The sequence below is a fragment of the Balaenoptera musculus genome, chromosome 17 (assembly GCF_009873245.2).
Source record: "Balaenoptera musculus isolate JJ_BM4_2016_0621 chromosome 17, mBalMus1.pri.v3, whole genome shotgun sequence".
Taxonomy (NCBI): Eukaryota; Metazoa; Chordata; class Mammalia; order Artiodactyla; family Balaenopteridae; genus Balaenoptera; species Balaenoptera musculus.
Genome location: NC_045801.1, coordinates 69015094 through 69030482, shown reverse-complemented (window position 1 = coordinate 69030482; position 15389 = coordinate 69015094). Strand labels below are relative to the sequence as shown.

The 15389-nt window shown below is 39.8% G+C and overlaps 2 protein-coding genes across 4 annotated transcripts in view; one reads left to right on the top strand and one right to left on the bottom strand.

The window, feature by feature from the left end:
- PDE7A (phosphodiesterase 7A) overlaps positions 1-15389 on the bottom strand; it is a 349141-nt gene that overhangs the window by 270585 nt on the left and 63167 nt on the right. The gene's annotated exons all lie outside the window — the stretch shown is intronic.
- Positions 1-15389, top strand: part of DNAJC5B (DnaJ heat shock protein family (Hsp40) member C5 beta) — a 78929-nt gene that overhangs the window by 24216 nt on the left and 39324 nt on the right. For both annotated transcript variants that reach the window (XM_036830365.1, XM_036830364.1), the window contains 2 exons: positions 610-729; positions 6894-7021. In XM_036830365.1, the coding sequence (XP_036686260.1) occupies positions 6903-7021 (119 nt within the window). In that variant the 5' untranslated portion in view covers positions 610-729; positions 6894-6902. The remainder of the gene's footprint in view (positions 1-609; positions 730-6893; positions 7022-15389) is intronic.

Sequence of the window (15389 nt, the reverse complement as noted above, 5' to 3'; positions counted from 1 at the left end):
TAAAAAAAAACTAACAAACCTGAGCTCACAGATACAGAGAACAGATTGGTGGGTGCCATAAGCAGAGGGGGGTGAGGGGGGGGTGTGGTCGTGGTAATGGGTGGGTGAAATGGGTGAAGGGGGTCAAAAGGTACAAACTTCTAGCTATAAAATAAGTCATGGAGATGTCATGTACAGCAATGGTGACTATAGTTAATAATACCGTATGGCATATTTGAAAGTTGCTAAGAGAGTAGATCTTAAAAGTTTTCATCACAAGAAAAAAAATTTGTAACTATGTATGGTGATGGATGTTACCTAGACTTACCATGGTGATCTTTTAGCAATATATACAAATATTGAATCATTACATTGTACATCTGATATGTCAACTATATCTCAATAAAAAATAAAAGAACCCACTTTGCATGTCAGGAGATGGCACATTTTCTTGATTTAAAGTTCCGGTGGAAACCTGGAAGCAATTCCACAGCAGCATCTCGCTGAGCCAAGCACCAGTTGACTAATGATCAAATTCGAGGTAGCATGTATTTTGGTATCACTGGATGCCTTGTAATGGCAACCTTTGTGGTCATGCATGTTTTATTCTCTCTTTGTTATGTTTTCCAGAGGGATAACCAATTGGCTGATACAGTAACAAATCAAAAGTAACTCGACGCCATTGACCCGCTTAAGCTCGCACGGGAACGACGGAAAGGAGCCGCCGTTTACTCTGAAAGAGCGGAACAGGTATGAAACAGCTCCTTGTTGCTGCCTTTATTTCTTTGCACATCTATTTCCAGACCAGTTGAAAACAGCAAGTTATTCCTGTTTGAAAACACAGAATCGGAGTTATAGGAACAGGTACTGTGGGTTATTTGTAACATTCCCAAGTTGTCTCATCTTCAGGTTGCTGTTTATAGAAGTACCAGTGCAGTCAAGAGGTAATTATTTTTCAATAGCAAACTGTAATCACACTAGGGAGAATTATTACTTTAAAACATAGGTTAGCATTTTGGATGTGTGTTTAGCTTTAAGATACAACGCCCTTTGAATAAGGAGATCTTGCTCCAATAAACAGATTTCTATAGAGGAATTATAGAAGTAATTAAAAAATGGTAAAACATGTTGGTTCCTCCAATCACAGCCATCAGAAGTGTTTTTGCTGTTTAATGATCTAATCTCCCCTGCTCACATTCATTTTCTCAGCCGTGAAGGGACCCTGCCAAGAAAGGCATAGTTTGATTTTCTTTCCATTTTCAGAATTCACGTAATAGACAGAGGTGAAGCTTCTTTTACTCTGAAGGAAACATTTCATGTCAACATGAAAAATTTAGAACAGCATTTGTAGGGCTCCTGGAATTAGAACCTTTAAAATATGTGTTTATTTTGAATTGGATGTCTGTCACCATTGGAGTGCTGAACGTTCTTTCAATTATATCTTTATCAAGAGACAGGTAAGCTGTAGTAGTGGTAGTGACTTTAGTGGTCAGTGGTTTAAGAAATTATGATATTAATGGACTGTAATGCAGCTAGAAAGTAATTTAAGTTCAGATGATTGTCATGTACTTATGATCAAAATTAAATTACTTAATAACTTTGCATAAGTTTTTTCTCAATAGGATAGTATAGATGAGAGACTATGAATAAATAATAAAGACTTGAGTTTTGCATAGGAATATTAGCATTCAAAAGGCTACAGAGAAAGAACTCATAAAGATTATATTTTATATAAGGAATTAAACAAGGGTATGACTCCATTACTTAAGTTTAAGGAGAGTTTTTAGGAGATGTTTTGACTATTGCTCTGTAGTTAGTATGTTCTTGGAATAATGTCTTTATTTTCACACAATAAACAACTAAGGGTTTCAATGTATTACTCTATTGAATTTGACACTAAATGTCATCTGCATTAATAATATATGAAGAGTCTGGTTTCCAGCTCAGCAAGGGCACAGAAAAATAGCAGGTTGTTGCTTGACACACAGAAAGCAACCCTGCAGTCTCTGGGTTCCTTTATGTTTCAGTTTATAGAGTCAGCCAACTACTAACAACACTGACCAGCTATTGACCAACTATCTTTTTCTTGTGTTCCAATATTGATGTAATTTTTTTTAAGTACCTCAATTAAGAGACGTTGATGTTGTCGTCTAAAAAGAAATATCTTGATCTTTTCGGAACAGGGCAAAGAAGATGAAACGGAAAATAAACAAATTCCGAACTCTGTAACAACCCATTCTGAATATTATTCAATCCACAACATAAAGAAAGTCAGCTACTGGATTTTACTTAGCAGGAATAGATTACAGTGTGATTAGATTTCTAAATAAAGGATGATATGAAAAAATACATAAACCAAAGGAATAGTCAGTTACCATGTCTTCTTGGGCGTGAGTTTCTATGTACAGAACTATCTGAGAGATGGAATCTGGCTTCTTTTTCCACTGGGGAGAGGAGTATGTAAAGGGACGGCTGTGGGGCGGGGAAGGGTGAATCCCAGATTGTTTCCAGGACTACTCCAGCCCCCAAGTGACCCCCCTCTCTTGTTCCTCACCTGGAATTACTTTAGGGGGCAGTCTTGGAAAAAAAAGTCCCAGTCAAAACTGGGACACTGTGCATGTCTGTGCCTTGTTGAAATTGATTCTAGGACAATCTGTTGATTTATGCAAGCCATGGCCTCTCTCTTATTTCATGAGATAGATGATGAAGAGTGAATACATTTTATTCCCTCAAACTGAAACTGTTTCTTCTGAATATAGAGAAAAATAAAAGTAACTATTTTTCACACTTTTATTTCTTCTTAGTTCTCTTGACTAGCTCTCTACAAACTTTCTTTCTGAAAACGTCTTGACCCAGATTTATCACTGCTTCTTTTATCCATACTAGTAATGTCTATACACTATATCTGAATCTGTTTGGTTTGAATACCTTAGTGTATGTATATATATACATATATATATGTGTGTGTGTGTGTGTGTGTGTATATATATATATATATATATATATATATATATATATATACACACACACACACACACACATATATATACCATTGTTATGTCCCTGAAGTATTCATTCTCAAGTACCTGCAAGCCACTTTCAATTTAAAGGTAGAGTAGGTTGCAGTGATTTAAGAAAAATCCACAGTGGACAAGCCTGGCTTAAAGGTGCTCAGGGAACCGGTACTGATGTTTAATTGAGGTACATGACACTAAGGAGTATTGGTTGACAGTGACCAGAATCTATTTATAGCTAAGACATGCTCAAAAGAAAACAATGTATATACATTTGTGTACAGGGAGGAACTTTACTGGCTCAACCCAAGGAAGGGTTGATGGACAAACTGTGGGAGGGGATGAGTTGCAAGTGTACCCGAAAACAACTGGAACCAGGGGACTGAACCCCACTGAGGTTCTCTCTCCATCTCCTGCCACTGCTCCTCTCTGCAGGTCTGTTTCAGTCTCTCTCATTTCAGGCCAGCCAACAATACCCAAACTTTACATTTTACAAGTTTTACCATCTGAGAGATTGTTCTACATCCAAAACAAAAAAAAATCTTAGGGAAGGACTCTGGTTGACCTGGTTGACTTGGCTTGGGTAAGGTACCCACTCCTGGTCTATTCAACTGACATCAGGTAAGACTGAGGCAGGTCTCACGAGACGCCTATGTTGCAGTGCAGAAGGAGGAGAAAGGAGAACTAATAGGCTAATAGTAAAGTTGTCTGCTACAATGATCTCTGGTCAGAATGCACCAAAAGGCATTTGTTAAGTTGGCTTAGATGACCTCTAACTCCATATTCTACGGTCCTAGGATTTGAATCATTATGTTGATATATTCTTAGTTAGTGACTTTGGGGATCTTGCTACCCAGTGAGAACTTAAAATCTCCGAGACAAGTATGATGACTGTGGTCCTATTCCTTGTCTACCAAGCCATACAGAAATCCCTACTTTCCAAATCCCATTCATTCATGGCATTTAGTGTGACTAGTGAGAAACCTACCTACCAGTCGCCTCCATTCCTGGGAACAGTTAGGTGGAAGTGTAGGGCAGAGCATCAGTATCCTGAGCACATGTGTGTGGTGGCAGCAGGAGAGAGGGGACAGAAAAGAAGTAGGGAGGGTGTCAGTTACTTGGACAATTTTTCCTTCAATTGTGAATATTCAGTTGGGCTGTGGTTCCAGGATAGGGCTGAGCTGCAGAACTGGAACCCAGGGATGAAGGACCCAGCCCCAAGTCTTGAATTACTTACTTGCTAGGGAAACTGTGATGGGCAGGTGAGAGAGGTAAGGTAGAGCAGTAGTGAAAATAAGTGCTACGATTTACTGAGTGGCTGCCAGTCAGTATGGACATCTGCTAGATTTTGTTTTGTGGCAAGCAAAATTAGGATTCCTCCTCCTCTTGTCCTTGTGTGAACCAGACGTTTGGGACTCGGCCCCTCTGGCCTCCAGAAGCTCCACTTTCATGGAACGCTAACTGAGGAGGGGACAACACAGTCAGGCCAAAAGAGGAACCTTTGTCCTTGTGTTGTTGTCCTCTGTTAAGTCAGTTTTTTTCCCCAGTGTCTTCAGGGCTGCAGGAGTTTTGCTTGGGGTCTGACTTTCTCCAGCACTGGCTTCCTGTTCTCCCCTCAAGAAGCTAAATGCTCACAAAAACATTTTGAAGTTCTTCACATTGTCCTTCTTAATCGAATTACTTAGGACCACAAGCACTCACTGTGCCATGCTGCGGTCTCAGGGGCCTCTAAGACCACCCTGACCCACCAAATGACATCCAGAAGGCTCTGCTCTTGCCTGTGTTGGTTCAGTCATTAGTCTGAGGGAAGCAGAGCTCAAAGGTTGGCTTCAACCAAGCCCATCTACCACTGGGACGTGCCCATTTGGGTCTGCTGCTGCCACTGTTGTCACCAGGGATTCCTTGTGTTGAACATGAGTATCGCCACAGCCCTGATGCCATCTCCTGAGCCCTGGTATATACATTCATTCACTCTTACAGCACTTGCTGCACAAAGCCCAAAGCCCAGAGATGGACAGTAATTTTCAAGGAACTTCTGGTCAGAGGAGCTTGCAATCTAAGTAATTTTATTTATTTATTTTTTCTTGTTCTGTTTTTGTGATAAAATACAACATAAAGTTTACTTTTTTAACTGTACAATTCAATGACATGAAGTAAAATCACAGTGATATTTAACCATCACCATTATCTACTTCCAGAACTTTTTCATCATCCCAAACAGAAATTTGTACCCATTAAGCAATAACTCCCCATTCCCCACTTCCCCCTCACCCCCCCCACCTCTGGTAGTCTATATTCTACTTTCTGTCTCTATGAATATGCCTATTCAAGGTACTCATATAACAGGGATCACATTACAATATTTGTCCTTTCGTGACTGGCTTATTTCACTTAGATAATGTTTTCAAGGTTCATCTTATTGTAGCATGTATCAGAATTCCATTTCTTTTTATAGCTGAGTAATATTTCATTGTATGTACATACCACATTTTCATTTATCTGGCTTTTATGAATAATGCTGCTATGAACATTGGTATTTGTTTCTGGTTTTTTTTTAAATTTTTATTTATTTATTTATTTATTTATTTATTTCTGGCTGTGTTGGGTCTTCGTTTCTGTGCTAGGGCCTTCTCTAGTTGTGGCGAGCGGGGGCCACTCTTCATCGCGGTGCGCGGGCCTCTCATTATCGCAGCCTCTCTCGTTGCGGAGCACAGGCTCCAGACGCGCAGGCTCAGTAATTGTGGCTCACGGGCCCATTTGCTCTGTGGCATGTGGGATCTTCCCAGACCAGGGCTCGAACCCGCGTCCCCTGCATTGGCAGGCAGACTCTCAACCACCGCGCCACCAGGGAAGCCCTTGTTTCTGTTTTTTAATATATTAACTTATTTAATTCTTCAACAGCTCTATGAGTTTAGGCACTTTTTTGTCTCCAATTTATAGATAGGGATGGTCATGCAGCTGGTCATGGCAAGGCCAATATTCCAACCCAGAGGATCTGACTACAGGGCACTCCCTGACTTACACACTGTGCCTCCTTTAATAAAAATAGTTCTTTGAAGTTACTATGTCCTGGGTACATTATACGCATTAGTTCTAAATCCTTAAGGTATCCTTATGATGTGGGCTTTATCATCCTCACATTACAAGTGAAGACATTAAGGCTTGGCGAGGCTGAGTGTGGACGCAGGGATGCCCCCAGTGTGCTTGCTTCTCCGTGCTTCCCCCCCAGAGCCAGAACACAGCAGGAAGATGGCTCCTTGGGACTTGGGACAGCACAGCCCTTTCTGTGCTGTGCTATCTCGTGTGCAAAACCCATGAGCACTGTTGGAGGGACTTGGTATCCCACAGCTGCAGAGAAGTTCTAACCAGGCTCCTAGATGAGACCAGGAATTTTTTTTTTATTTGATACTTACAGAAAGTTGGTTTTTTGTGTTTTGTTTGTTTTGTTTTGTTTTAAAAAAACTCATACTCTAACAATGGCTAGGCCAATAGAGTCAAAGTAAAATAGATGATTATTTCCATTGCTGGCTAAATTTGGAAAAGATACAAAAAAGGAGTTATGCAAATTCTGACCAAAAAATCTATATATGCCTGACTTGGGAGGACTGATTTTTAACAATTATGAGTTAGCTGGATATTTAGATAACATTTTGCTTCTATTTACCCATGTGGACAAAGCCATATTCCATTTGCATGGCTGCCTGTAGCCTTTAAAACCCTGACTGACTTGAAGCTCTAGTGTTGGCTTTCCTAACCTTTTTCTCCCCTCCTTTTGCAGCTAACACAAAGATGTACTTCAGATTGCCATTTTATAAAAGGTCAGAAATGAACTATCTTCCCTTGAGAGACTGGGATCCAGTATGCATAACCCTCATGGCTATTTCCCCTCTGGTTTTGCAGCTTGAGAAAATGGCATGTAACATACCTAACCAAAGACAGCGGACTATGTCAACATCTGGAGAAGCTCTATATGAAATTCTTGGTCTGCATAAGGGAGCATCAAATGAAGAAATTAAGAAAACCTACAGGTACAGAGGAAGTTCAATGACGGTATTTCCTGTACTGCTAGTGATAGTTATTTTGTGATTGGCGAGTGCCTCCAATTAAAGACATAAGCTTCCTGCTGAGACCTGGTAATCAAGAGTTTTGGAACTCACGTTCCATTCCCTATTCTATAGCATAAGCAGTTGGGAATGGACGGCATCACACTGATTTTATGAAAGAACTCTCTTGTGATGCTGGGCCTTAGGAAAGGGTAGCCGGTGTTCTAGGCCTGCATTGTTAGAGAGAGACAGACAGACAGACAGACAAACACTGCAAATGACCAGGAGTTGTGATTTAACCCACATGAGATAGCATCACCAAATGTGGTAGAGGGATTTAAAAAAGTAAATAAAGGGGAGCTTCTTTGTAATTGCTGTACTGTGCTATGCTTTTCAAGTCTTCAGTTTTGATCTTTCATATCTGATCTAATTCCAAGTTAGCTACTTTTGGGAAAAACTGAATTATCTTTTTCTTCAAAGCACCAAGGAATTTTAAAAAGGATTAAGTAAAAAAATAATTTACTTATTGTGCAAAATTTGGAAATCACTAAAAATGAAGATAATAACATTTATCCATAATTCTACCTCTAGTGATAATTATCATTGATATTTTTTCTTCCAGTCTTTTTAAAAAAATCTAGAGAAGACATTTTACACTCGAATTGGATTTATCTATATTCTCTAACTAGCTGTCTTTTTTTTTGTCTTGTCCCAATTTTATTTATTTATTTTTATACAATTTTTAAAGGTTACTTTCCATGTACAGTTACTACAAAATACTGGCTCTGTTCCCTGTGTTGTACAGTACAGTACAGTACGTCCTTGAGCCTGTCTTACACCCAGTAGTTTGTCCCTCCCCCTCCGCCTCCCCCGCCACTGGTAACCACTAGTTTGCTCTCTATACCTGTGAGTCTGCTTCTTTTATGTTACATTCACTAGTTTGTTGTATTTTTTCATTAAAAATTTTTTTCCAGCCTCTTGCATTTCATATTTTAGGAAAATATAATTTTTTCTCTCTTTTTTATTTAATTTTTTAAATTTTTATACAATTTTTAAAGGTTAATTTCCATTTACAGTTATTACTAAGTATTGGCTGCATTCCCCTTGTTGTACAATAACACATCCTTGAGCCTATCTTACACCCAGTAGTTTGTACCTCCCATTCCCCCATCCCTATATTGGGCGCATGTATGTTTTCAAATTAGTGGTTTTGCTTTTTCAGATATATACCCAGGAGTGGAACTGCTGGGTCATATGGCAGTTCTATTTTTAGTTTTTTGAGAAACCTCCACACTGTTTTCCATAGTGGCTGCACCAATTTACATTCCCACCAACTAACTAGCTTTCTTTTTAACAAGATCCTATCATGAAAATATTTTGGTGCTATTTAATATTGTGATTTTTAATGCCTGCAGCCTATGGCTATTCTGTAACTTAATTACTTTATGAGCTACTTTTTAACATGTAAATTCTTTTAATTTTCACTATACTTAATATCCTTGTACATAAATGATGATGCATATTTCCAATTACTTCCTAACTTATTGAGGAATAAAGCTGTGCCTTTAGATGAAAAATGAATCAAAATACAAATGAAAGTTTCAGATTTTAATCAGTTACTTCTTGATTTGGCCTTGAATTCGGTTTTTAAACTTATTTTTGTTTGTTTTTTGTTGTACGGAAGTTTAATATTTTTAAGTAGGCAAATTTGTTAGTCATTTCCTTTATGGCTTTTGTTTTATCTGTTGTGGTTAGAAAGCCTCTCCCGATTATAATATTATAAAAATATTAACCATTATCTTCTTCTAGTACATTTATGATTTTGCTTGTATATTAAATCTTTGATCCATTTGGAGTTTATTTTGACATGAGGAATGAAGGTAGGATTCCAGATTAATTTTTTTCCCAAATCACTAGCCCACCAAAATGTATTGAATTCTCCATTTTTATCTACTGATGGAAAATTCTTTGGCTTTGAATTGGAACCTTCACCGTGTGGTAAACTATGGGACCTGAAACGTCTTCAAGAAGCATGTGCTGAAGAATAAATGACAGTGGTGAAAATTTCCATTTGAATCCACAAAGCTCTGTGAAACTGGTAGATTTTGATCAAAGTCAATATCAATCTTCTAGTTTATATTTCACTTAAGGTGCTGGAGAAGAAAAAGTCTTTGCTGTTTCGTTGTGCCCTAGAGCTACCCAGGAGTGTGGCTGGGAGCTGTTCAGCCCCCTGTGGGTAGATGTCCTTGGTGAAGGGTCACTAAACTTGACCTTTAAGGCTTGGGACTGAGAAACTGTGCTGGGGTGGGACTGGGAATCAAAGTTTATGCACTGTAAGCATAATACCCTACCAAGATGACCCCCAAAATGAGAAAAAAAGTGATGTCTCACTGTAAGTTCTAAAGCCCGCTTTACTTTACAAATGTGACTTTTCATTGCCTTTATTTATTTTGTAAGCTAAAATTTCAAGTCATATCCTAATTAAGACACTAATTATGCTGAGTAGTTTGCAAGTTTAATAATTACAACCTAAAGTCTTTTCATGTAATCAGTGTCTTCCTATTAATTTTGTTTTAATGTCATACAAATATTATTTTTTCAGCTGATTAGGGTACTAGTATGCTGCCAAAAGCATCTACTTCTAACTAAATTACACATTTGTATTCTGCAAGTTATTCAAAATGTATGAGCAGGCTGAAAATCCACTGAGAATATTATTCTTATATTCAGGGATCTGGATCAAAGCAGTGACAATATAGTGAAATTAAAAGTCAGTGAAGTTTAATAAAATTACCAACTGTTGAGACCATACGGTGCTTGACCTCTGTTGTAATCCTTGGTTGTGCTCTTGAAAACAAGGCTGAGCTAGAAGACCTCTTTCTTTTTTATATTTTATTTTATTTTTGAATAGATAATATATTCACCTGATTAAAATGAGAACACATAAACAGGTATACAAAAAAATTCTCCCTCCTACCTCATATCCCCCAGGTTCCCTCCCCAGGGAAAGAAATTCCTGTGTACCCTTCTAGAGAGATCTTATGCTCTATAAACATATGAAGAGACCTTCTGGTCTAGGCAAGATGGTATAGGCTTTTCTCTCACAGATCCTCCCTGCTAACAAGCATGACGAAAACCCTTGGAAATAACACAAGAGACAAAAAAAGAGAACCTTCGAAAGGTAGATGGAAGAAGAAGAGATGAATTGGTTAGGGATCACAGGACCAAGGGAGCAACACAGTGACAAGGCATCTTACAACTCCACACCCAAGAAAAGGTAATCCAGGCCTGGCCCTTCCCAACACCCGCTCTAGCAATGGAAGGCAGCCAGGTAGTCCTATTCTTCCTCTAAATTGAACGGAAGTCCTGCCAACAACTCTAGGTAATCCCAGCAGAAACAGCAAAGAGGACCAACTGAATGTCCCCCTAACAAGAGCCAGCCAGAGGGCTTGCCCACCAGCCTGAGACTCCCCTCTCCCACCCAGAGATCCCACTTTACAGGGGAAATTAACAAGGGGGATTCTGCCACAACCAACACCCAGCCCAGGAAATGTTTTTGTCCCTGCAGCCTGGAGATTCCCTTCCCCCACCTAAAGGCACCAGACATCCAGCCTAGGAAGGCTCCTTTCACTTCCTCAACTAGTACCAACAAGCACCAGTAGCGGCCCCAGAGGCAGGAGACAAACCAAGCAGACCAAAAGAGCACCATGGAGGTTCTGAAAACTAGACTGTCACTGGAACCACTGACCACAAAAGTAGGCTAGGACTTGCATGCTAAACCCAAACAAACTGACTGTCTATTAAAATGAAAAATTTCAATAGGACCCAGAGTCTCCTAACATAATAGCCAAAATGTCCAGATTAAAATCACGCATTTTATACAAAGAATGAAGGAAATCCCAACTTGCATGAGAAGAGATAATCATCTGACTCCCACATAGAGATGAACCAGTTATTGGAATTATCTAAGTATTTTAAAGTAACCATCATAAAAAAGATTCAACAAGCAATTACAAATTCTCTTGAACCAAGTGAAAAAAATGGAAATTTCAGCAAAGAAATAGAAGTTGTAAAGAAGAACCAAATGGAAATTAAAGAATTGAAAAATAACAGAAATAATATAACTAACTGGATGAGCTCACTAGTACAGCAGAGATGACAGAGGAAAGAATCAGTGAAGTTGAGGACAGATCAATACAATGTATGCAATCTGAACAAGAGAACATAAACTGAAAACAAACAGTCACAGGAAACTGCGAGGCCATAACAAAAGATCTAACATTTACAGCATTCATGTCCTAGAAGAGAAGAAAGAGAGTGAGACTGAAGAGTATTCAAAGAAATAACCATTGAAAATTCCCCAAATTTGGCAAAACGTATAAACCTACAAATCAAGAAGCTGAGTGAGGGCTTCCCTGGTGGTGCAGTGGTTAAGAATCCACCTGCCAATGCAGGCAACAGGGGTTTGAGCCCTGGTCCAGGAAGATCCCACATGCTGCGGAGCAACTAAGCCCATGTGCCACAACTACTGAGCCTGCGCTCTAGAGCCCACGAGCCACAACTACTGAAGCCCGCATGCCTAGAGCCCGTGCTCCACAACAAAAGAAGCCACCACAATGAGAAGCCCGTGCACTGCAATGAAGAGTAGCCCTCTCTTGCCACAACTAGAAAAAGCCTGCACACAGCAACGAAGACCCAATGCAGCCAAAAATAAATAAATAAATTAATTAATTAAAAAAAAAAGAAGTCGAGTAAATCTCAAATAGTATAAATCTAAACAAGTCCATGCTAAGACACATCATAATTAAACCTCTGAAAACTAAAGACAAAGAAAATAAAAGCAGACGGAGAAACAACACAATGCTTATATGGGGACAATAATTCAAATGACAGCAGATTTCTCATCTGAAATAATAGTGGCCAGAAAGAAGTGATACAACATTTTTCAAGTGCTAAAAGAACTGTGAATTCTATATCTGGTGAAACTATACTTCAGGAATTATGGGGAAAGAAAGACATTCTCAGATTAAGGAAAACTAAAAGAATTAATCACTAGCAGATCTACTCAAAGAATGGCTAAAGGATGTTCTTCAAAAGAAAGAAAATGATGAAGGAAGCAATCTTGGATCATCAGAAAGGAAGAAAGAACAATGAAGAACACAGAAATATGGGGAAATACAATTGACTATCCTTCTCCTCATGAGTTTTCTAAATAATATATGATGATTGGTATAAAAATTATAATACCATCTGATACTCAAGACAATGATATTTAAAAGTGAAGAGAATAATGGGACCTAAATGGGAGTGAGCTTTCTGCACTTGACTCAAATTGGTAAAACACTGTTATCAGTAGACTGTGATAACCACTAAAAAGAATACACAAAGTAATACACTCCAAAAAACTAGAAGTAAATCAAGATGGAATCCTTGAAAATGCTCAAATAACCCCCAGGAAGACAAGAAAAGGGAAAAGGAGAAATGAGAAACAGAAGAAACAAGCAGAAAACAAATAAATGACAGACTTAAGCCCTAACATATTAATAATTATATTAAATGTAAATGGTCTAAGTATGTGTTATATTTTTCCTTTCTTGTTATACAAATGGTGGTGTACTATCACTCCTACATTGTGAGTTGCATTCTTCTCTTAATATACCTTGGAGATCATTCTAGGAAATGATCAGTTCATAAAAAGTTTCAGTTTTTTCACATTGCTGTATAGCTTTCCATGGCAGAGCCGTCTCATGATTTAATCATTTCTCTATTCATAGATAGTTAGGTTGTTTTCCATCAAGGCTTCCCTTTTAAACCAACTTAGAGCTTCTCAGAGAGGGAAACAGAAAGTTTCCCATGGTCCCAGAAAGGTAGATAGAGGTGGGAAGAGGGAAACTGTCTTGGTGTTCCTGTCCACTTTCCAGTTTTGCTATGTACCAATTCTAAATTCCTGAGCAAGTATCTAATGGACCCAGCTGGGTCAGATGCTCACCCACGTCTACCTGGCTCTAACTGGAGATCTGGAATCGCAAATCCCCACTACCACTTAGCAAGGACTGTAGGATCCAACCCTATGGGAAGGAAAAGTGGCTATGTTCTCTAAGAGGGGTACAGAGTTGGGAAGGAAATTGTCAATATCTCTAGTTCTTTATTTTTTAAGAGAATACCATAAACAGCCTCACAGACCTATCTCAGTGCCTTCCTATGTCTATTTATAAACCTTTATCATAGAACCTTTCTGTCAATAAACCACCTTGTCTTCCTATATCATTGTTTTTCCTACATTACAAGTGCAACCATACTTCACTAGTCAGCTGATAAATTGGAGTCCCCAGCTATCTCAAAGGCCAGCAGGGAGGGTGACGAGAGGAAGGTTTCTACCGTGTCAATCCATAATGTACCGAAGCACTTGCCTCACTGAGATTTTGTAAAGAGAAATGAGATCACTTTTTCAAAGCGCTTGGAGCCCTTTGTGGAAAATCACAATGAAAATACCAGGTACTATTATGAATGGACAGATACTCTCATCCTTAAAAGTCTAAAATTATCCTGCCATTTGGTGCTACTGTTCAAAAACCATTTATCTAGCATAAAGTGAGTTTTTGCTCCATGTCAAAAGTGCCATAGCACAGAGTGAGACTCGTGGTATGAGTCTTATTCAGGGCCTTCATTATGGAATAAATCTGCCTTCCATATTACAGAGCATAATAATTCCAAGGAGTTTGAAGTCTAAGCCTTATTTAATTCAATTCTCTCATAGCTGGGTCATGTCACTTAATCCTATCAATGTTTCTTCACAAGATGAACAAATATTTTCCCCCTATTCTCCCACTGCCTAAGAGTCTTTACTGCCCCTTTTCATGCTGTCTGAAGGAGACTCACTTGAGTTAAGCTTTTAAAGTTCAGATACACCTGGAATGGCTAAGAGGTTACCCGTCTTTCACATATTTGCTGTAGCTTTAAACAGGCATGCCTTCCCCTCTCACCTAATTAAAGCAGTCTCTCTGAGCCAACAGAAATTTTGAGTTAGGCAGCTGGCGGAGGAGGAGAGGAAGAGAGAAATACTAGTGAATGGTGGGACATTGGCTGGGGACATGGTAGGTTGCTGAAATAAGAGACTCAAAGATTATTTTCTATATAGCCCCCAATGCCAGTCTTTGGCCCCTTTCAAGTGACTCAAGAGCTTAGGTTCCCTGTAAAGTCTCCACCACCCACGTCCTTCTAGGAGGCTCCCCTGGGAGAGTCTCCCAGGACCCAGGAATCAGTTCATTCCCATGTAGCAGGACTGCTCCACCAAACCAAGTTTCCACCCTGTTGATGATATCTGCCTTGCCATTCACTCAGTGACATGCCCACGGCCACTGCTAGGTACAACTTGGGGCATGCTAGGCTCTGCTGCTGCAGGTCCCTGGTTCTCAGCTGGGTACAGCTGCTCTGCTGCTGTTCTGTGCCACTCTCCCAGGCCTGGCAGGCATAGCAGGTGCTCCTTGCTAACTACTCAGTGCTCAAGTCTTCTGACTACTCCTCCAGGCCAAGAAGCTGCCTCTGCTATTTCTCTTGAGACTCAAAGGAGTCATAAATGCCTGCTGGGCTGTGCCCTTGGGAGGTGGGGGGGTGGATGTAGGGAATGGCTCCCTCGTTTTTGTGATACTCTCTTAGAGCCCCCAGTGAATGTCAAAGTTTGGTAGAAAAGCTTCCAGCTTTTCTTGTAGATCTCTTTTTCTATAGGACCCAGATACGTGCGCAAGGGTGAGTCAGAGACTAGCAGTAATGATGCTATACCTAGAATCTCCACCCCCTCTGACAGATAAACGTTTGTTCCCTTGATAAAGGGTCAAGTTTATCATGTCTGGCTCTTCCTTCCCTAAGACAGCATCCTTTCCCAGAACACTCTGCAGTTCCCAGCCCACCCCCAGAGAGGCTTCTGTCAGGCTGCCCTACCAGTTTGTCAGACTCACCCAACTGTGACTGCCCCAGCAGGGTATATGGCTTAGATTCCTTCTGGAAGGCTCTCTAGCCCTGGGGGATTTCTGGGAGGCTGCCATCACCATGCTCTCAAGCATGCCCTGATTTGTTCAAACTCCCGGCCGTGCAGAGCAGGCTGTGATGGCTACAAGATGCATCCCTACCACAGCCCTAGAGCAAGGCTACCTGACTGTGTTCTCCTTAAAAACCCGAATTACGTAAATGCAGTTTGTCATTAACCTGATGCTCAGCAAGCACTTTAGGTGTGTGATTAGAGCCTTCTTTTCTTGTATTGACCAGCACATAAAAATCCTTCACTCCAAAATCAGTAGATTGTTGATCTATACCTCATACCGCTATCTAATTACTGCAGAAGCCAGGAAGGCTCAGC